Source organism: Ranitomeya imitator, chromosome 1 (assembly GCF_032444005.1).
Source record: "Ranitomeya imitator isolate aRanImi1 chromosome 1, aRanImi1.pri, whole genome shotgun sequence".
Taxonomy (NCBI): Eukaryota; Metazoa; Chordata; class Amphibia; order Anura; family Dendrobatidae; genus Ranitomeya; species Ranitomeya imitator.
This window is the reverse complement of record NC_091282.1, coordinates 823,312,831-823,329,818: the sequence shown is the minus strand read 5'-3', so window position 1 is coordinate 823,329,818 and position 16,988 is coordinate 823,312,831. Positions and strand designations below refer to the sequence as shown.

At 46.3% G+C, this 16,988-nt stretch overlaps 1 protein-coding gene across 1 annotated transcript in view; it reads right to left on the bottom strand.

Moving 5' to 3' along the window:
* The window catches only part of GIPC3 (GIPC PDZ domain containing family member 3), a 196,935-nt gene that overhangs the window by 80,125 nt on the left and 99,822 nt on the right, over positions 1 to 16,988 (bottom strand). Inside the window, exon 3 of the mRNA XM_069740416.1 lies at positions 8,521 to 8,701. Coding sequence (XP_069596517.1) covers positions 8,521 to 8,701 — 181 coding nt within the window. The remainder of the gene's footprint in view (positions 1 to 8,520; positions 8,702 to 16,988) is intronic.

The following is a 16,988-nucleotide window of genomic DNA, read 5'->3' as shown; positions in this document are numbered from 1 at the left end:
GACCGATATGAGCACAGCTGTGGCCAAACGTCAACAGGCCATATTGAAATTAATTTCTTTGGGGAATCGAAGCCACACAGTGCAGGAGCTCTGGAATGCCATCAAGCAGGAGAGCGACGTGTGGTTTGTGCCAGCGAATCTCCAGCCAGGCATGGTAGTGTGTGACAATGGCCGAAATCTGGTGGCAGCTCTGGGCCTAGGCAACCTCACTCACATCCCATGTCTGGCACATGTGCTCAACTTGGTCATGAAGAGTTTTTTGAGGGACTATCCAGATCTTGATGCACTCACTGCTGAACAAGGTCCGCATAGAGTGCGCTCACTTTCGGCATTCCTGCATGGCAAGATTGCGCATTGCAGCTCTGCAGCGCCGATTCCACCTTCCGGAACATTGCATCATATGTGACCTACCCACCATGTGGAATTCAACGTTACATATGTTCGAGCGGTTGTGTGAGCAGCAGGCAGCAGTAACGGAGTACCAGCTGCATCAGGTGCAAACAAGTCGAATTGCGCGCCGTTCACACTTCACAACCACTAAGTGGGCCTCTATGAAGGACATCTGCCACATTTTGCGTGCCTTCGATGATTCCACGCAGATGGTGAGTGCAGATGATGTACTAGTCAGCATGACTATCCCCCATATCCGCCTGCTTGAAAAAACACTGCAAGCACTAAGGGAGGAGGTTGTGGAAGAGGTGGAGGATTAGGAGTCACAAATCTGGACAGTCTGCGCAACGTGGTTCCTCACAAAGGCCTAGGCAGGGGACACTTTGTGAGGAAGATGAGGAGGAGTCAATGGAGGAGGAAGACTCCAGAGTCCAGAGGAGGGAGGTACGCAATGCTCTAGTAGTCAGTATGTAGAGTGAGGGTGGGGTGATGCAGAGCAGGCAGAGATGATGCCTCAAGCAGGGGACAGCGTTTCTTGGCCAGTTGGCAGTGTGCAGCACATGGTTGATTTCATGCTGCAGTGCCTGAGAAACGACCGCCGCATCGCCCACATTCTCAACACGGCTGATTATTGGGTGTACACCCTCCTAGATCCTCGCTACCGGGACAATTTACAAAGCCTCATAACGCCGTTGAACCGGGAGCGTAAAATGCGGGCGTACCAAGACACACTGGTGCATTCCATCATGTTCTCCATTCCACCCGAGAGCAGTGCTGCTAGTGCTTTACAAAGCAGCTCAGTGCGTCGAGGCAGTGGAGGAAGCTCTGCACAAAGAGGGAGCAGAAGCAGTGCCTCAGCACAAGGCAAGACCAGCATGGCCCAAATGTGGCAAAGTTTTGTGTCCCCGCCACAAATGTCTACACCCTCACAGAAGGCTCCAGTCAGCAGGAGGCAACGTTTCCGTCAGATGGTGACAGACTACATGTCTTGCCCTCTCAGTGTTCTCCCCCACAGCTCTTCCCCCTTCAAGTTGTGGGTCTCTAAGCTGGATACATGGCCAGAGCTTAGCCCGTATGCATTGGAGGTGCTGGCTTGCCCTGCTGCTAGTGTATTATCGGAACGCGTCTTTGGTGCCGCAGGTGGTGTACTAACAGACCGTCGCATGCGACTATATTCTGATAACGTTGACCAGCTTACTTTTCTGAAAATGAACATATAGGATAGGATTATTAGGTGCAGTGTTGTGAATTCTGTGGTCAAGCTCCCTCCTGTGGTCATGAGTGGTACTTCGGCTGGTTCTGTCTATGAGCTTCCGCTGGTGGATGTGAGTGGGACTGCGGCTTCTGAGTTTCCTTCCTCAGGTGACGAGGTTAAGTCGTTAGGTGCTGCTCTATTTAACTCCACCTAGTTCTTTGTTCCTGGCCTCCAGCCAATGTTCCAGTATTGGTCTGGCTCTCTCCTGGATCATTCTTGTGGCCTGTCTGCCCTGCATAAGCTAAGTTCTGCTTGTGTTACTTTTGTTTGCTATATTTTCTGTCCAGCTTGCTATATTGGTTTTTCTTGCTTGCTGGAAGCTCTGAGACGCAGAGGGAGCACCTCCGTACCGTTAGTCGGTGCGGAGGGTCTTTTTGCCCCCTCTGCGTGGTTGTTTGTAGGTTTTTGTGCTGACCGCAAAGCTATCTTTCCTATCCTCGGTCTATTCAGTAAGTCTTGCCTCACTTTGCTAAAATCTATTTCATCTCTGTGTTTGTATTTTCATCTTAACTCACAGTCATTATATGTGGGGGGCTGCCTTTTCCTTTGGGGAATTTCTCTGAGGCAAGGTAGGCTTATTTTTCTATCTTCAGGGCTAGTTAGTTTCTCAGGCTGTGCCGAGTTGCATAGGGAGCGTTAGGCGCAATCCACGCCTACCTCTAGTGTGGTATGATAGGATTAGGGATTGCGGTCAGCAGAGTTCCCACGTCTCAGAGCTCATCCTATGTTAGTAACTATCAGGTCACTTTGTGTGCTCTTAACCACTAGGTCCATTGTGGTTCTGAATCACCTGTTCATAACAGTACTGGAGGCCCAAAGTACTAATGCTTCTCAATAGAGGGAAAAGAGAAGTTCTGAGACCATTTTTTTTTCTTTGCACTGTGTTTTGTCTTTCTTTTCCCCTTTACATCAGGGTGGTTCAGAACACAGGTGTAGACATGGACATTCAAGGTCTGTCCTCTTTGATGGATAATCTCGCTATAAGTGTTCAGAACATTCAAGATTTAGTGGTTCAGAATCCTATGTTAGAACCTAAAATTCCTATTCCTGAGTTATTTTCTGGAGATAGAGCTAAGTTTCTGAATTTCAAAAATAATTGTAAATTATTTCTGGCTTTGAAACCCCGCTCCTCTGGTGACCCAGTTCAACAAGTAAAGATCATTATTTCTTTATTACGTGGCGACCCTCAAGACTGGGCATTTTCCCTTGCGCCAGGAGATCCTGCATTATGTAATATTGATGCGTTTTTTCTGGCGCTCGGATTACTGTACGATGAACCTAATTCAGTGGATCAGGCAGAGAAAAATTTGCTGGCTCTGTGTCAGGGTCAGGATGAGATAGAGATTTATTGTCAGAAGTTTAGGAAGTGGTCTGTGCTCACTCAATGGAATGAATGTGCTCTGGCAGCAATTTTCAGAAAGGGTCTCTCTGAAGCCCTTAAGGATGTCATGGTGGGATTTCCTATGCCTGCTGGTCTGAATGAGTCTATGTCTTTGGCCATTCAGATCGATCGACGCTTACGTGAGCGTAAAACTGTGCACCATTTGGCGGTATTATCTGAGCATAAACCTGAGCCTATGCAATGCAATAGGACTTTGACCAGAGCGGAACGGCAAGAACACAGACGAGGGAATGGGCTGTGTTTTTACTGTGGTGATTCCACTCATGCTATCTCCGATTGTCCTAAGCGCACTAAGCGGTTCGCTAGGTCTGCCACCATTGGTACGGTACAGTCGAAATTTCTTTTGTCCGTTACTTTGATCTGCTCTTTGTCATCCTATTCTGTCATGGCATTTGTGGATTCAGGCGCTGCCCTGAATTTGATGGACTTGGAGTATGCTAAGCGCTGTGGGTTTTTCTTGGAGCCCTTGCAGTATCCTATTCCATTGAGAGGAATTGATGCTACGCCTTTGGCCTAGAATAAGCCTCAGTACTGGACCCAGCTGACCATGTGCATGGCTCCTGCGCATCAGGAGGATATTCGCTTTCTGGTGTTGCATAATCTGCATGATGTGGTCGTGTTGGGGTTGCCATGGCTACAAGTCCATAACCCAGTATTGGATTGGAAATCAATGTCTATGTCCAGCTGGGGTTGTCAGGGGGTACATGGTGATGTTCCATTTCTGTCTATTTCATCATCCACCCCGTCTGAGGTCCCAGAGTTCTTGTCGGATTACCGGGATGTATTTGATGAGCCCAAGTCCAGTGCCCTACCTCCGCATAGGGATTGTGATTGTGCTATCGATTTGATTCCTGGTAGTAAGTTTCCTAAAGGTCGACTGTTTAATTTGTCTGTGCCTGAGCACGCCGCTATGTGGAGTTACGTAAAGGAATCCTTGGAGAAGGGTCATATTCGCCCGTCGTCGTCGCCATTGGGAGCAGGGTTCTTTTTTGTGGCCAAGAAGGATGGTTCGCTGAGACCTTGTATTGATTACCGCCTTCTAAATAAAATCACTGTCAAATTTCAGTACCCCTTGCCGCTGCTGTCTGGTTTGTTTGCTCGCAGTAAGGGGGCTAGTTGGTTCACCAAGATAGATCTTCGTGGTGCGTATAATCTTGTGCGCATTAAACAGGACGATGAATGGAAAACAGCATTTAATACGCCCGAGCACCTCCGTACCGTTAGTCGGTGCGGAGGGTCTTTTTGCCCCCTCTGCGTGGTTGTTTGTAGGTTTTTGTGCTGACCGCAAAGCTATCTTTCCTATCCTCGGTCTATTCAGTAAGTCGGGCCTCACTTTGCTAAAATCTATTTCATCTCTGTGTTTGTATTTTTATCTTAACTCACAGTCATTATATGTGGGGGGCTGCCTTTTCCTTTGGGGAATTTCTCTGAGGCAAGGTATGCTTATTTTTTTATCTTCAGGGCTAGTTAGTTTCTCAGGCTGTGCCGAGTTGCATAGGGAGCGTTAGGCGCAATCCACGGCTACCTCTAGTGTGGTATGATAGGATTAGGGATTGCGGTTAGCAGAGTTCCCACGTCTCAGAGCTCGTCCTATGTTAGTAACTATCAGGTCACTTTGTGTGCTCTTAACCACTAGGTCCATTGTGGTTCTGAATCACCTGTTCATAACAGTGCAGGGGCTACCTAGAGTGCACGGTTGTGTGTTATTTTTGTGAATAATTGTTTGTGGCCATTTCATGGTTTTAAGATTAATATAAATAAATTTAGTATTTTATCTTTGCGATCAAAAAAACTCATAAGGTTATTCTTGGATATACTGAAAATGAACAAAGCCTGGATCTCGCAGGAATTTGCCAGTCCTCTTCCAGATTAAATAATTGGTTGGCAAAAGTATCCAGGTCTCCTGTTGTGTTCATGTTTCTACCACCTGAACTGTAATCCCTGGGCTCCAACATCGCAAGTTGCTGCTCAGAAGTGCCGTCTGCACAGTCAACACATGCTCCAGTGTTATTGGGGTTCAGTAGTGTCAGCTGATCCCCTGCTGTGTGTCTGGCAATTCCTCCTGCTCTGTCCACATTCACACTACTACAGATTTAAAACTTGCTCCAATTAGGCCTCTGGCTACACTCGGTTTCTCCTGTAATCCCTGGGCTTCAACACTGCCAGCTGCTGCTCAGAAGTGCCATCTGCACAGTCAACACTTGCTCCTGTGTTATTGGGGTTCAGTAACGTCAGCTGATCCCCTGCTGTGTGTCCAGCAATTTCTCCTGCTCTGTCCTTATCCACACTTCTACTACAGATTTTAAACTTGCTCCAATTACGCCTCTGCCTCCACTCTGTTTCTAGTATTTACCCTGGGCTCCAACTCTGCCAGTTGCTGCTTAGAAGTGCCGTCTGCACAGTCAACACTTGCTCCTGTGTTATTGGGGTTCAGTAACATCAGCAGATCCCCTGCTGTGTGTCCGGCAATTTCTCCTGCTCTGTCCACATCCACACTTCTACTACAGATTTTAAACTTGCTCCAATTATGCGTCTGCCTCCACTCTGTTTCTAGTATTTACCCTGGGCTCCAACACTGCCAGTTGCTGGTCAGAAGTGTCTTTGGCACGGGTACTCCCTCCTGCCCAGCCTGGTTTCAGCACGACAGCTGTTTGCGGGTAGTGTCAATGTCACTTTGCCTCCAATACGTTGTCCTGTCAGGTTGCGGTCGGGTTAGCCGACTCTATAGTGCCTGCAGTTTAGGTGCTTCCTATGTGGGCTGAGGGATCTGGCAATGAAGGCTGGTTCCGTAGTGCCAATAGGACAAGCTCCCCCTGTAGGACTGTGGGTTTCGGTAACTCCGGCCGGCTCACAGCCTTGCAACTTTTTTTCATGTGTACTTTCTGCTGCCTATCTGAGTTCCAGTACCTTTAGCTGGTTCTTTGTAAGTCAATCTTGAATATGTCCCCCTGGGTTCCAGTAACATCAGCTGGTTCCAGGCAGAGCCTTTGGCTGAGGTACCTCCTTCTTAGTATCCGAGTTCCACCAACGTCTGCTGGTCCTGAGTAGTACTTTCTGGCATGGGTACCTCCTGCTTACTAACCGGGTTCCAGTACCATCAGCTGGTCCTTGGTAGTTCCATTGGCTCTTATACCTTCTGCTACCCATCCGGGTTCCAGTACCGTCAGCTGGTTCTTGGCAGTGTCTTTGGCTCTTATACCTTCTGCTACCCATCTGGGTTCCAGTACCATCAGCTGGTTCTTGGCAGTGTCTTTGGCTCTTGCACCTTCTGCTACCCATCCAGGTTCCAGTACCATCAGCTGGTTCTCGGCAGTGTCTTTGGCACGGGTACTCCCTCCTGCCCAGCCTGGTTCCAGGATGCCAGCTGTTTCCGGGTAGTGTCAACGTCACTTTGCCTCCAATACGCTGTCCTGTCGGGTTGCGGTCGGGTTAGCCAACTCTATGTTGCCTGCAGTTTAGGTGCTTCCTATGTGGGCTGCGGGATCTGGCAATGAAGGCTGGTTCCATAGTGCCAATAGGACAAGCAATAGTTCCAGTAATGTCAGCTGGTTCCAGGCAGAGCCTTTGGCTTAGGTGCCTCCTTCTCGGTATCCGAGTTCCACCAACGTCTGCTGGTCATTGGTAGTGCTTTCTGGCACAGGTACCTCCTGCTTAGTAACCGGGTTCTAGTACCATCAGCTGGTCCTTGGTAGTTCCATTGGCTCTTGTACCTTCGACTACCCTTCCGGGTTCCAGAACCGTCAGCTGGTTCTCGGCAGTTCCTCAGCCTTCTTGTACCTTCAGCTACATTTCCAAGTTCACGCTTTTTGAAATGGTTTTTGGTAATCACTCTGGATGTCCCTAAAGATGACGACCCTGAAGACCACCCCGAAGAAGACGACGACCACAAAAACGGCGACCCTGGAGATGATGACCCTGAAGACCACCCCAAAGAAGACAACGACCCCGAAAACGACGACCCTGGAGACGACGACCCTGAAGACCACCCCAAAGAAGACGACGACCCCGAAAACGACAACCCTGGAAATGACGACCCTGAAGACAACCCAGAAGAAGACGACGACCCCGGAGATGACGACCCTGAAGACCACCCCAAAGAAGACCAAGAAGATGACCCTGAAGAAGATGACCAAAAGGACAAAGAACAAGAAGACAACCACCAAGATACAGAAGAACAAGAGACAGAAGACCAAAAAGCAGAACAAGAAGTTGCAGAACAAAAAGCAGAAGAACATTAAGCATAAGACTAAAAATCAGAGCAAAAGATATTATGTAAATTATAAGCATAAGAAGACTAAGCAGTGTATGGGGGTGAGTCGGTTCCTCCTCGTGGTGCCCCTGGAAAATACCTGCTGCTGCAGGCAAAACTGAACGCGGACAAATCCTATTGTAAATCTTTTGTGACAGGCAGAACGGAAGGTGTAATCTTCAAACTTTTATAGATAACAACTACAGGAATGCCTGTCACAAATAAGAATATGATGAAGAAGAAGAATATGAAGAAGAAGAAGTAGAATATGAAGAAGAATAATAGTTGAATAAGAAGAATATAAAGAATTTTAAAAAAAGAATAATAGGAATAAGGTGAAGAAGAAGAAGAAGATGAATAAGGTGAAGAAGAAGAAGTTGATGAAAAAGATGCTGCTGCTGAGGATGATGAAGGAGAAAGTGTGGGAGAAGTAAAAAAGAAGGTGAAGAGCATGGAAGTAGTGAAACATAAATATCTGACAAAATATAAAATAGCAGTCAATATCTTTGTAACTCTGAAGATCTTAAAAAAAAAATTAATTCCTGCTATTCCATTTAATTGGTTAAACCTCTATGCCTTTAATGTCTCCTCCACCTCCCCCAATACATTCTACATTATTCTTAGTTGTTTTCCTTCATGTAGAATTAATCTACAAGGAAAGAAAGGGTTCATTTTCATTCTGACATTTTTGTCCCGTTGACTTGCATTGGTTTCCGGTATCGGAATTGGCGATATCCGATATTTTGGGGGTATCGGTCCGATCCAATCCGATCCGATATTTCCCGATATCGGAAGGTATCGCTCAACACTAGTAAAAAGATAAAAGTACAAAAGCTGAATATTAAAATTTTCTTTTTATGAAGGGGTTAAAATCACATTGAAGCATCAACCTATGATTTTCATTATTGGTGCAAGGGATTGTACTATATTATGATTGCAGATTGATGTCAATTTTCCTTTTTCTGGTCAATGGATTGTTGGAGGCTTCTGCTGTGACTTAAGATGGGCCATAGCAAACTCTCTTAATGCCAGCACTCTGCAAGGCTTGTAACTCCCCCTCCTCATGTGCCCCAAAGTATTTAATGGCCTTTTTTATTTTAGGATATTTACTGCTTTTACTTTACTTTTTCAATATCAATACTCCATAAAACATTTGTGTGGAATCTTTTTCAGGATGTCAACATCTCCCCCAATCATTGTAAAATTTTGAAATTCTTAACTTACCAAAAGCTCTTTTTGGTTGAACTAGGCGTAGAGTAAATGTTTCTGATTTTGGAAGTTCCCTCAACATCTTTGCAACTTCATAATGCCGACATCCAACAATAGTCTGATCATTTATGGCTTCGATATTGTCACCCACATTGACATTTTGAAGTCGGTCAGTGATGCTGCCCTCTTTAATTCTCTAAGAAGAATTGGGGTATACAAAACATTAATTAGTGAGAATGTTTTTAGCATATAACAATCAATAGTGTTGTATTTTTAAGCACTGCAATAAAGGATTTTTCATCCGCATTGTTATATTTATGCAATCCGTAGTGCATAAGTACGGATGAGAATAAATTTGCTACGTGTATATAAAAAAAAGGATTGGAACAGCCCAAATGAATAACTTTGATCCAAGTGCACTGACAGCATTCGAAACAAAAATATAGTTGTGTGGAAATAGCCTTACCAGGAAAAATGGCAGAAGCATTTCTATGGCCTCAGGGATTATCATCTCACAAAAGTAGTCAAATTTGGTTTACGATGAGAGGATATCCACAGACTTCTCATCCATCCCAGATGCAAGGGTTAATTGCTGCATTGGGGTGATGTCCCACTGCAAGGCTATGTCCCGAATTAAGTTGTGTTCTCAGCTGAAGGCACGATATTCTGTGTAGCATGGTTATGTCTCCTCTTCTGATTGTGTATGTGTGACACCCCAGGTTCCTGGTTGTCACAGTGGCATTGCCTCACGGGGAGAGTGATGTCACGCTTAGAAGCGAAGGAAGATCTCTATCAGGTACACACAAACATACAACATGTTTACGCTCCAGGCCAGAAGCGGGAGCTCTGATCCAGCTCCCTTATATATATTCCTTTATAGAGGGAAAGTCAGTCAGTCTGAGAGAGAGTTCCTGTCAGAGAGACAGAGGAGAAGGAAGTTAAGGGGCTGTGCAGCCACTAGGGTGCTGCAGCTCCTAGAGAAATAGAAAGACGAACAGATTGTAGAGAGCGTGTTGGAGAAGTGAAGTGCAGGAGAGTGAGAACTGGGGAGGACAGCTGCAACTGGGCTACCTCCCTACAGAGCGCAGACACTGGTAGCCGGAAGACCGAGGTTGTGAGCGACTCCAAGACTCATAGCAGAAACAGGCAGGACAACTGGACTACACGTCACCTGTCTGCCCTAACACCTGGAGACACAGTGGCGCATAGAGCCCGGGTCGTGATAGAGACCCTGTAAAATGGCTCGAGCCACCTGACATACGGGTTAGTGTCCCACCTTTAAGGAGGACAGAGAGAACAGTGAGGACCTTCACAGAAGCCAAAGGCAGCAAGGGACTACACCACAGCACTAGTAGGAAGGCTTCAAACTCCACCTGGTAAAAGGGACTCTGAACTCGCTTCCAAGCCAGCCGGGCCCTGCCTGTACCTGTGATCTGGTGCCCCAGACTGTGGCTGCCTGAAGTCTTCAGTAAACCAGGTAAAGAGACTGCAAACCTGTGTCCTCCGTTTCTTTCTACAGTACCCACCATCTCCATCTACACACCAGGAGCCCTGGGGACCCAGCTTCACCTGTGGGAAGTTATACCATCTTAGCTGCCATAACATCACCCTAGTGGACCCCTTTAAGCAGTATCGGTCACCTCTAACCGTGAACCAAAGGTGGTGTCACGAACACAAACTTTATTCAAAACCTCTTTAAGGACATTTCCTTTTAGTTGGACACCCAGGGCCACGGACCGGGTTGCCACCACTGTGACATCCCCATTAAGTACCGGACCCGGTACTGAGTACCCCACGGCCCTGACGGGCATTCCATATACTGCTGTGATCATTCAATTCCTTCTTGGGAGAGGGGCCCATCATTACATATGAGTGTAAATAAATTTTCTGCCCTCTTTGAAGTCTGATTCAAGCTCACATCTTCTAGCAGGGCAGGCAGCTGCCTTAGCTGTGACCAGGGGCAGACATATCAATGGTGCAATCTGTTCACAGGGGCCCAAAATGGTAAGGGGGCCCACTTCCACCTACAAAGTAGCTGAGAGCAGCTTCTGTCACAAACAGTTAAAGCTGAGAATTATGATGACGCATTGAACTGCAAGAGGGCCCATATTATTATTTTTTTTTTTGCATAGGTGCATTCTTCTGTCTTTGTCCATCAATGCTGTGAGTCACAGGCTGTATTGCCATGGATAGAAGAATTTTCTGTTGCTACTTCTCCACATGCTGTTCTTCCTTACAGGCACATGGTACTGGTAATAGAGATACAGCTCTATATACCAGTATATCTCTATGTGGTAACTACCGTATTTTCCGGCGTATAAGACGACTTTTTAATCCCTGAAAATCTTCTTAAAAGTCGGGGGTCGTCTTATACGCCAGGTATCGTCTTGTACGCCGGGTGTATGTGGTGGGTGGGTGGGGGGGAGTGGTCCCGATGACAGAGGGGGCGTCTCACAGGAAAGTGTGAGTGGAGTATGCCCCATTACCTCACATTGTAGCTGCAGCCAGCGTCAGCGTGGGGTGCTGGGGAGCGGCGGCGGCTGCTCCTCTTTGTGCCGCGTGGGTGCTGTGGGGCGGCGGTTCCTCTTCGTACAGCGTCGGGGCTCTGTGCCGTGGGGCGGCAACGGCGGCGTATCTTCCCGCAGAGTCAGTCAACGGCGGCGCATGCTCAGATTCAGATCTCGTCCCGAGATCTCAGGAGACGAGATCTGAATCTGAGCATGCGCCGCCCCCAGCGGCCATTTTCCCGGAGGCCACCGCATCGCAGCAATGGAGCTGCCGGCGCCTCCGGGCTTTCAGGAGATGCCGGAGGAGCCCCGACTGACTCTGCGGGAAGATACGCCGCCGCTGCCGCCCCACAGCACAGAGCCCCGACGCTGCACGAAGAGGAGCCGCCGCCCCACAGCACCCACGCGGCACAAAGAGGAGCAGCCGCCGCTGCTCCCCATCACCCCACGCTGACGCTGGCTGCAGCTACAATGTCAGGTAATGGGGCATACTCCACTCACACTTTCCTGTGAGATGCCCCCTCCGTCATCGGGACCACTCCACCCCCAAAAAGGCACATTAGTCACCGGCCCTATAAGACGACATACAGCATATAAGACCACCCCCAACTTTTAAGAAGATTTTATATTTTAACTGGAAAAGTTGGGGGGTCGTCTTATACGCCCAGTCGTCTTATACACCGGAAAATACGGTAAATACATAAATCTTTATTCATGTATATACATATACTGTATATACTGTATATATATACAGTGGGGCAAAAAAGTATTTAGTCTGTCAGCAATAGTGCAAGTTCCACCACTTAAAAAGATGAGAGGCGTCTGTAATTTACATCATAGGTAGACCTCAACTATGGGAGACAAACTGAGAAAAAAAAATCCAGAAAATCACATTGTCTGTTTTTTTATCATTTTTTTTGCATATTATGGTGGAAAATAAGTATATGGTCAGAAACAAACAATCAAGATTTCTGGCTCTCACAGACCTGTAACAACTTCTTTAAGAGTCTCCTCTTTCCTCCACTCATTACCTGTAGTAATGGCACCTGTTTAAACTTGTTATCAGTATAAAAAGACACCTGTGCACACCCTCAAACAGTCTGACTCCAAACTCCACTATGGTGAAGACCAAAGAGCTGTCAAAGGACACCAGAAACAAAATTGTAGCCCTGCACCAGGCTGGGAAGACTGAATCTGCAATAGCCAACCAGCTTGGAGTGAAGAAATCAACAGTGGGAGCAATAATTAGAAAATGGAAGACATACAAGACCACTGATAATCTCCCTTGATCTGGGGCTCCACGCAAATTCCCACCCCGTGGGGTCAGAATGATCACAAGAATGGTGAGCAAAAATCCCAGAACCATGCGGGGGGACCTAGTGAATGAAATGCAGAGAGCTGGGACCAATGTAACAAGGCCTACCATAAGTAACACACTACGCCACCATGGACTCAGATCCTGCAGTGCCAGACGTGTCCCACTGCTTAAACCAGTACATGTCCGGGCCCGTCTGAAGTTTGCTAGAGAGCATTTGGATGATCCAGAGGAGTTTTGGGAGAATGTCCTATGGTCTGATGAAACCAAACTGGAACTGTTTGGTAGAAACACAACTTGTCGTGTTTGGAGGAAAAAGAATACTGAGTTGCATCCATCAAACACCATACCTACTGTAAAGCATGGTGGTGGAAACATCATGCTTTGGGGCTGTTTCTCTGCAAAGGGGCCAGGACGACTGATCCGGGTACATGAAAGAATGAATGGAGCCATGTATCGTGAGATTTTGAGTGCAAACCTCCTTCCATCAGCAAGGGCATTGAAAATGAAACGTGGCTGGGTCTTTCAACATGACAATGATCCAAAGCACACTGCCAGGGCAACGAAGGAGTGGCTTCGTAAAAAGCATTTCAAGGTCCTGGAGTGGCCTAGCCAGTCTCCAGATCTCAACCCTATAGAAAACCTTTGGAGGGAGTTGAAAGTCCGTGTTGCCAAGCGAAAAGCCAAAAACATCACTGCTCTAGAGGAGATCTGCATGGAGGAATGGGCCAACATACCAACAACAGTGTGTGGCAACCTTGTGAAGACTTACAGAAAACGTTTGACCTCTGTCATTGCCAACAAAGGATATATTACAAAGTATTGAGATGAAATTTTGTTTCTGACCAAATACTTATTTTCCACCATAATATGCAAATAAAATGTTAAAAAACAGACAATGTGATTTTCTGGATTTTTTTTTCTCAATTTGTCTCCCATAGTTGAGGTCTACCTATGATGCAAATTACAGACGCCTCTCATCTTTTTAAGTGGTGGAACTTGCACTATTGCTGACTGACTAAATACTTTTTTGCCCCACTGTATATACACTAGAATGTGGCCCGATTCTAACGCATCGGGTATTCTAGAATATGCATGTCCCCGTAGTATATGGACAATGATGATTCCAGAATTCGCGGCAGACTGTGCCCGTCGCTGATTGGTCGAGGCAACCTTTATGACATCATCGTCGCCATGGCAACCATTATGACATCTACGTCGATACTGTGCCCGTCGCTGATTGGTCGAGGCGAATTCGCGGCAGACTGTGCCCGTCGCTGATTGGTCGAGGCAACCTTTATGACATCATCGTCGCCATGCTGTGCCCGTCGCTGATTGGTTGAGGCCTGGCGGCCTCGACCAATCAGAGACGCGGGATTTCCAGGACAGACAGACAGACAGACAGAAAAACCCTTAGACAATTATATATATAGATATACTAGATTGTGGCCCGATTCTAATGCATCGGGTATTCTAGAATATGCATGTCCCCGTAGTATATGGACAATGATGATTCCAGAATTCGCGGCAGACTGTGCCCGTCGCTGATTGGTCGAGGCAACCTTTATGACATCATCGTCGCCATGGCAACCATTATGACATCTACGTCGATACTGTGCCCATCGCTGAATCAGAGACACGGGATATCTACGTCCTTTATGACATCATCGTCGCTGTGCTCGTCGCTGATTGGTAGAGGCCTGACGGCCTCGACCAATCAGAGACGCGGGATTTCTACGTCGATGCTGTGCCCGTCGCTGATTGTTTGAGGCCTGGCGGCCTCGACCAATCAGAGAGGCGGGATTTCCAGGACAGACAGACAGACAGACAGAAAGACAGACAGACGGAAAAACCCTTAGGCAATTATATATATACAGTATATATATATATACAGTACAGACCAAAAGTTTGGACACAACGTCAAGATTTTTCTGCATTTTCATGACTATGAAAATTGTACATTCACACTGAAGGCATCAAAACTATGAATTAACACAAGTGGAATTATATACTTAACAAAAAAGTGTGAAACAAGTGAAAATATGTCTTATATTCTAGGTTCTTCAAAGTTGCCACCTTTTGCTTTGATGACTGCTTTGCACACTCTTGGCATTCTCTTGATGAGCTTCAAGAGGTAGTCACCGGGAATGGTCTTCCAACAATCTTGAAGGGGTTCCCAGAGATGCTTAGCACTTGTTGACCCTTTTGCCTTCACTCTGTGGTCCAGCTCACCCCAAACCATCTTGATTGAGTTCAGGTCTGGTGACTGTGGAGGCCAGGTCATCTGGCGTAGCACCCCATCACTCTCCTTCTTGGTCAAATAGCCCTTACACAGCCTGGAGGTGTGTTTGGGGTCATTGTCCTGTTGAAAAATAAATGATGGTCCAACTAAACGCATACCGGATGGAATAGCATGCCGCTGCAAGATGCTGTGGTAGCCATGCTGGTTCAGTATGCCTTCAATTTTTAATAAATCCCCAACAGTGTCTCCAGCAAAACACCCCCACACCATCACACCTCCTCCTCAATGCTTCACGGTGGGAACCAGGCATGTAGAGTCCATCCGTTCACCTTTTCTGTGTCACACAAAAACACGGTGGTTGGAACCAAAGATCTCAAATTTGGACTCATCAGACCAAAGCACAGATTTCCACTGGTCTAATATCCATTCCTTGTGTTCTTTAGCCCAAACAAGTCTCTTCTGCTTGTTGCCTGTCCTTAGAGTGGTTTCCTAGCAGCTATTTTACCATGAAGGCCTGCTGCACAAAGTCTCCTCTTAACAGTTGTTGTAGAGATGTGTCTACAGCTAGAACTCTGTGTGGCATTGACCTGGTCTCTAATCTGAGCTGCTGTTGACCTGCGATTTCTGAGGCTTGTGACTCAGATAAACTCATCATCAGAAGCAGAGGTGACTCTTGGTCTTCCTTTCCTGGGGCGGTCCTCATGTGAGCCAGTTTCTTTGTAGCGCTTGATGGTTTTTGCCACTGCACTTGGGGTCACTTTCAAAGTTTTCCCAATTTTTTGGACTGACTGACCTTAGTTTCTTAAAGTAATGATGGCCACTTGTTTTTCTTTACTTAGCTGCTTTTTTCTTGCCATAATACAAATTCTAACAGTCTATTCAGTAGGACTATCAGCTGTGTATCCACCAGACTTCTGCACAACACAACTGATGGTCCCAACCCCATTTATAAGGCAAGAAATCCCACTTATTAAACCTGACAGGGCACACCTGTGAAGTGAAAACCATTCCCGGTGACTACCTCTTGAAGCTCATCAAGAGAATGCCAAGAGTGTGCAAAGCAGTCATCAAAGCAAAAGGTGGCTACTTTGAAGAACCTAGAATATAAGACATAATTTCAGTTGTTTCACACTTTTTTGTTAAGTATATAATTCCACATGTGTTAATTCATAGTTTTGATGCCTTCAGTGTGAATGTACAATTTTCATAGTCATGAAAATACAGAAAAATCTTTAAATATATAATATATATATATATATATTAGATGGTGGCCCGATTCTAACGCATCGGGTATTCTAGAATATGCATGTCCATGTAGAATATTGCCCAGCCACGTAGTATATTGCCCAGCCACGTAGTATATTACCCAGCCACGTAGTATATTGCCCAGCCACGTAGTATATTGCCCTGCCATGTGGTATATTGCCCAGCCACGTAGTATATTGCTCAGCCATGTAGTATATAGCACAGCCAACGTAGTATATTGCCCAGCGACATAGTATATTGCCCAGCCACGTAGTATACAGTGGGGCAAAAAAGTATTTAGTCAGTCAGCAATAGTGCAAGTTCCACCACTTAAAAAGATGAGAGGCGTCTGTAATTTGCATCATAGGTAGACCTCAACTATGGGAGACAAATTGAGAAAAAAAAATCCAGAAAATCACATTGTCTGTTTTTTAACATTTTATTTGCATATTATGGTGGAAAATAAGTATTTGGTCAGAAACAAAATTTCATCTCAATACTTTGTAATATATCCTTTGTTGGCAATGACAGAGGTCAAACGTTTTCTGTAAGTCTTCACAAGGTTGCCACACACTGTTGTTGGTATGTTGGCCCATTCCTCCATGCAGATCTCCTCTAGAGCAGTGATGTTTTTGGCTTTTTGCTTGGCAACACGGACTTTCAACTCCCTCCAAAGGTTTTCTATAGGGTTGAGATCTGGAGACTGGCTAGGCCACTCCAGGACCTTGAAATGCTTTTTACGAAGCCACTCCTTCGTTGCCCTGGCAGTGTGCTTTGGATCATTGTCATGTTGAAAGACCCAGCCACGTTTCATTTTCAATGCCCTTGCTGATGGAAGGAGGTTTGCACTCAAAATCTCACGATACATGGCTCCATTCATTCTTTCATGTACCCGGATCAGTCGTCCTGGCCCCTTTGCAGAGAAACAGCCCCAAAGCATGATGTTTCCACCACCATGCTTTACAGTAGGTATGGTGTTTGATGGATGCAACTCAGTATTCTTTTTCCTCCAAACACGACAAGTTGTGTTTCTACCAAACAGTTCCAGTTTGGTTTCATCAGACCATAGGACATTCTCCCAAAACTCCTCTGGATCATCCAAATGCTCTCTAGCAAACTTCAGACGGGCCCGGACATGTACTGGTTTAAGCAGTGGGACACGTCTGGCACTGCA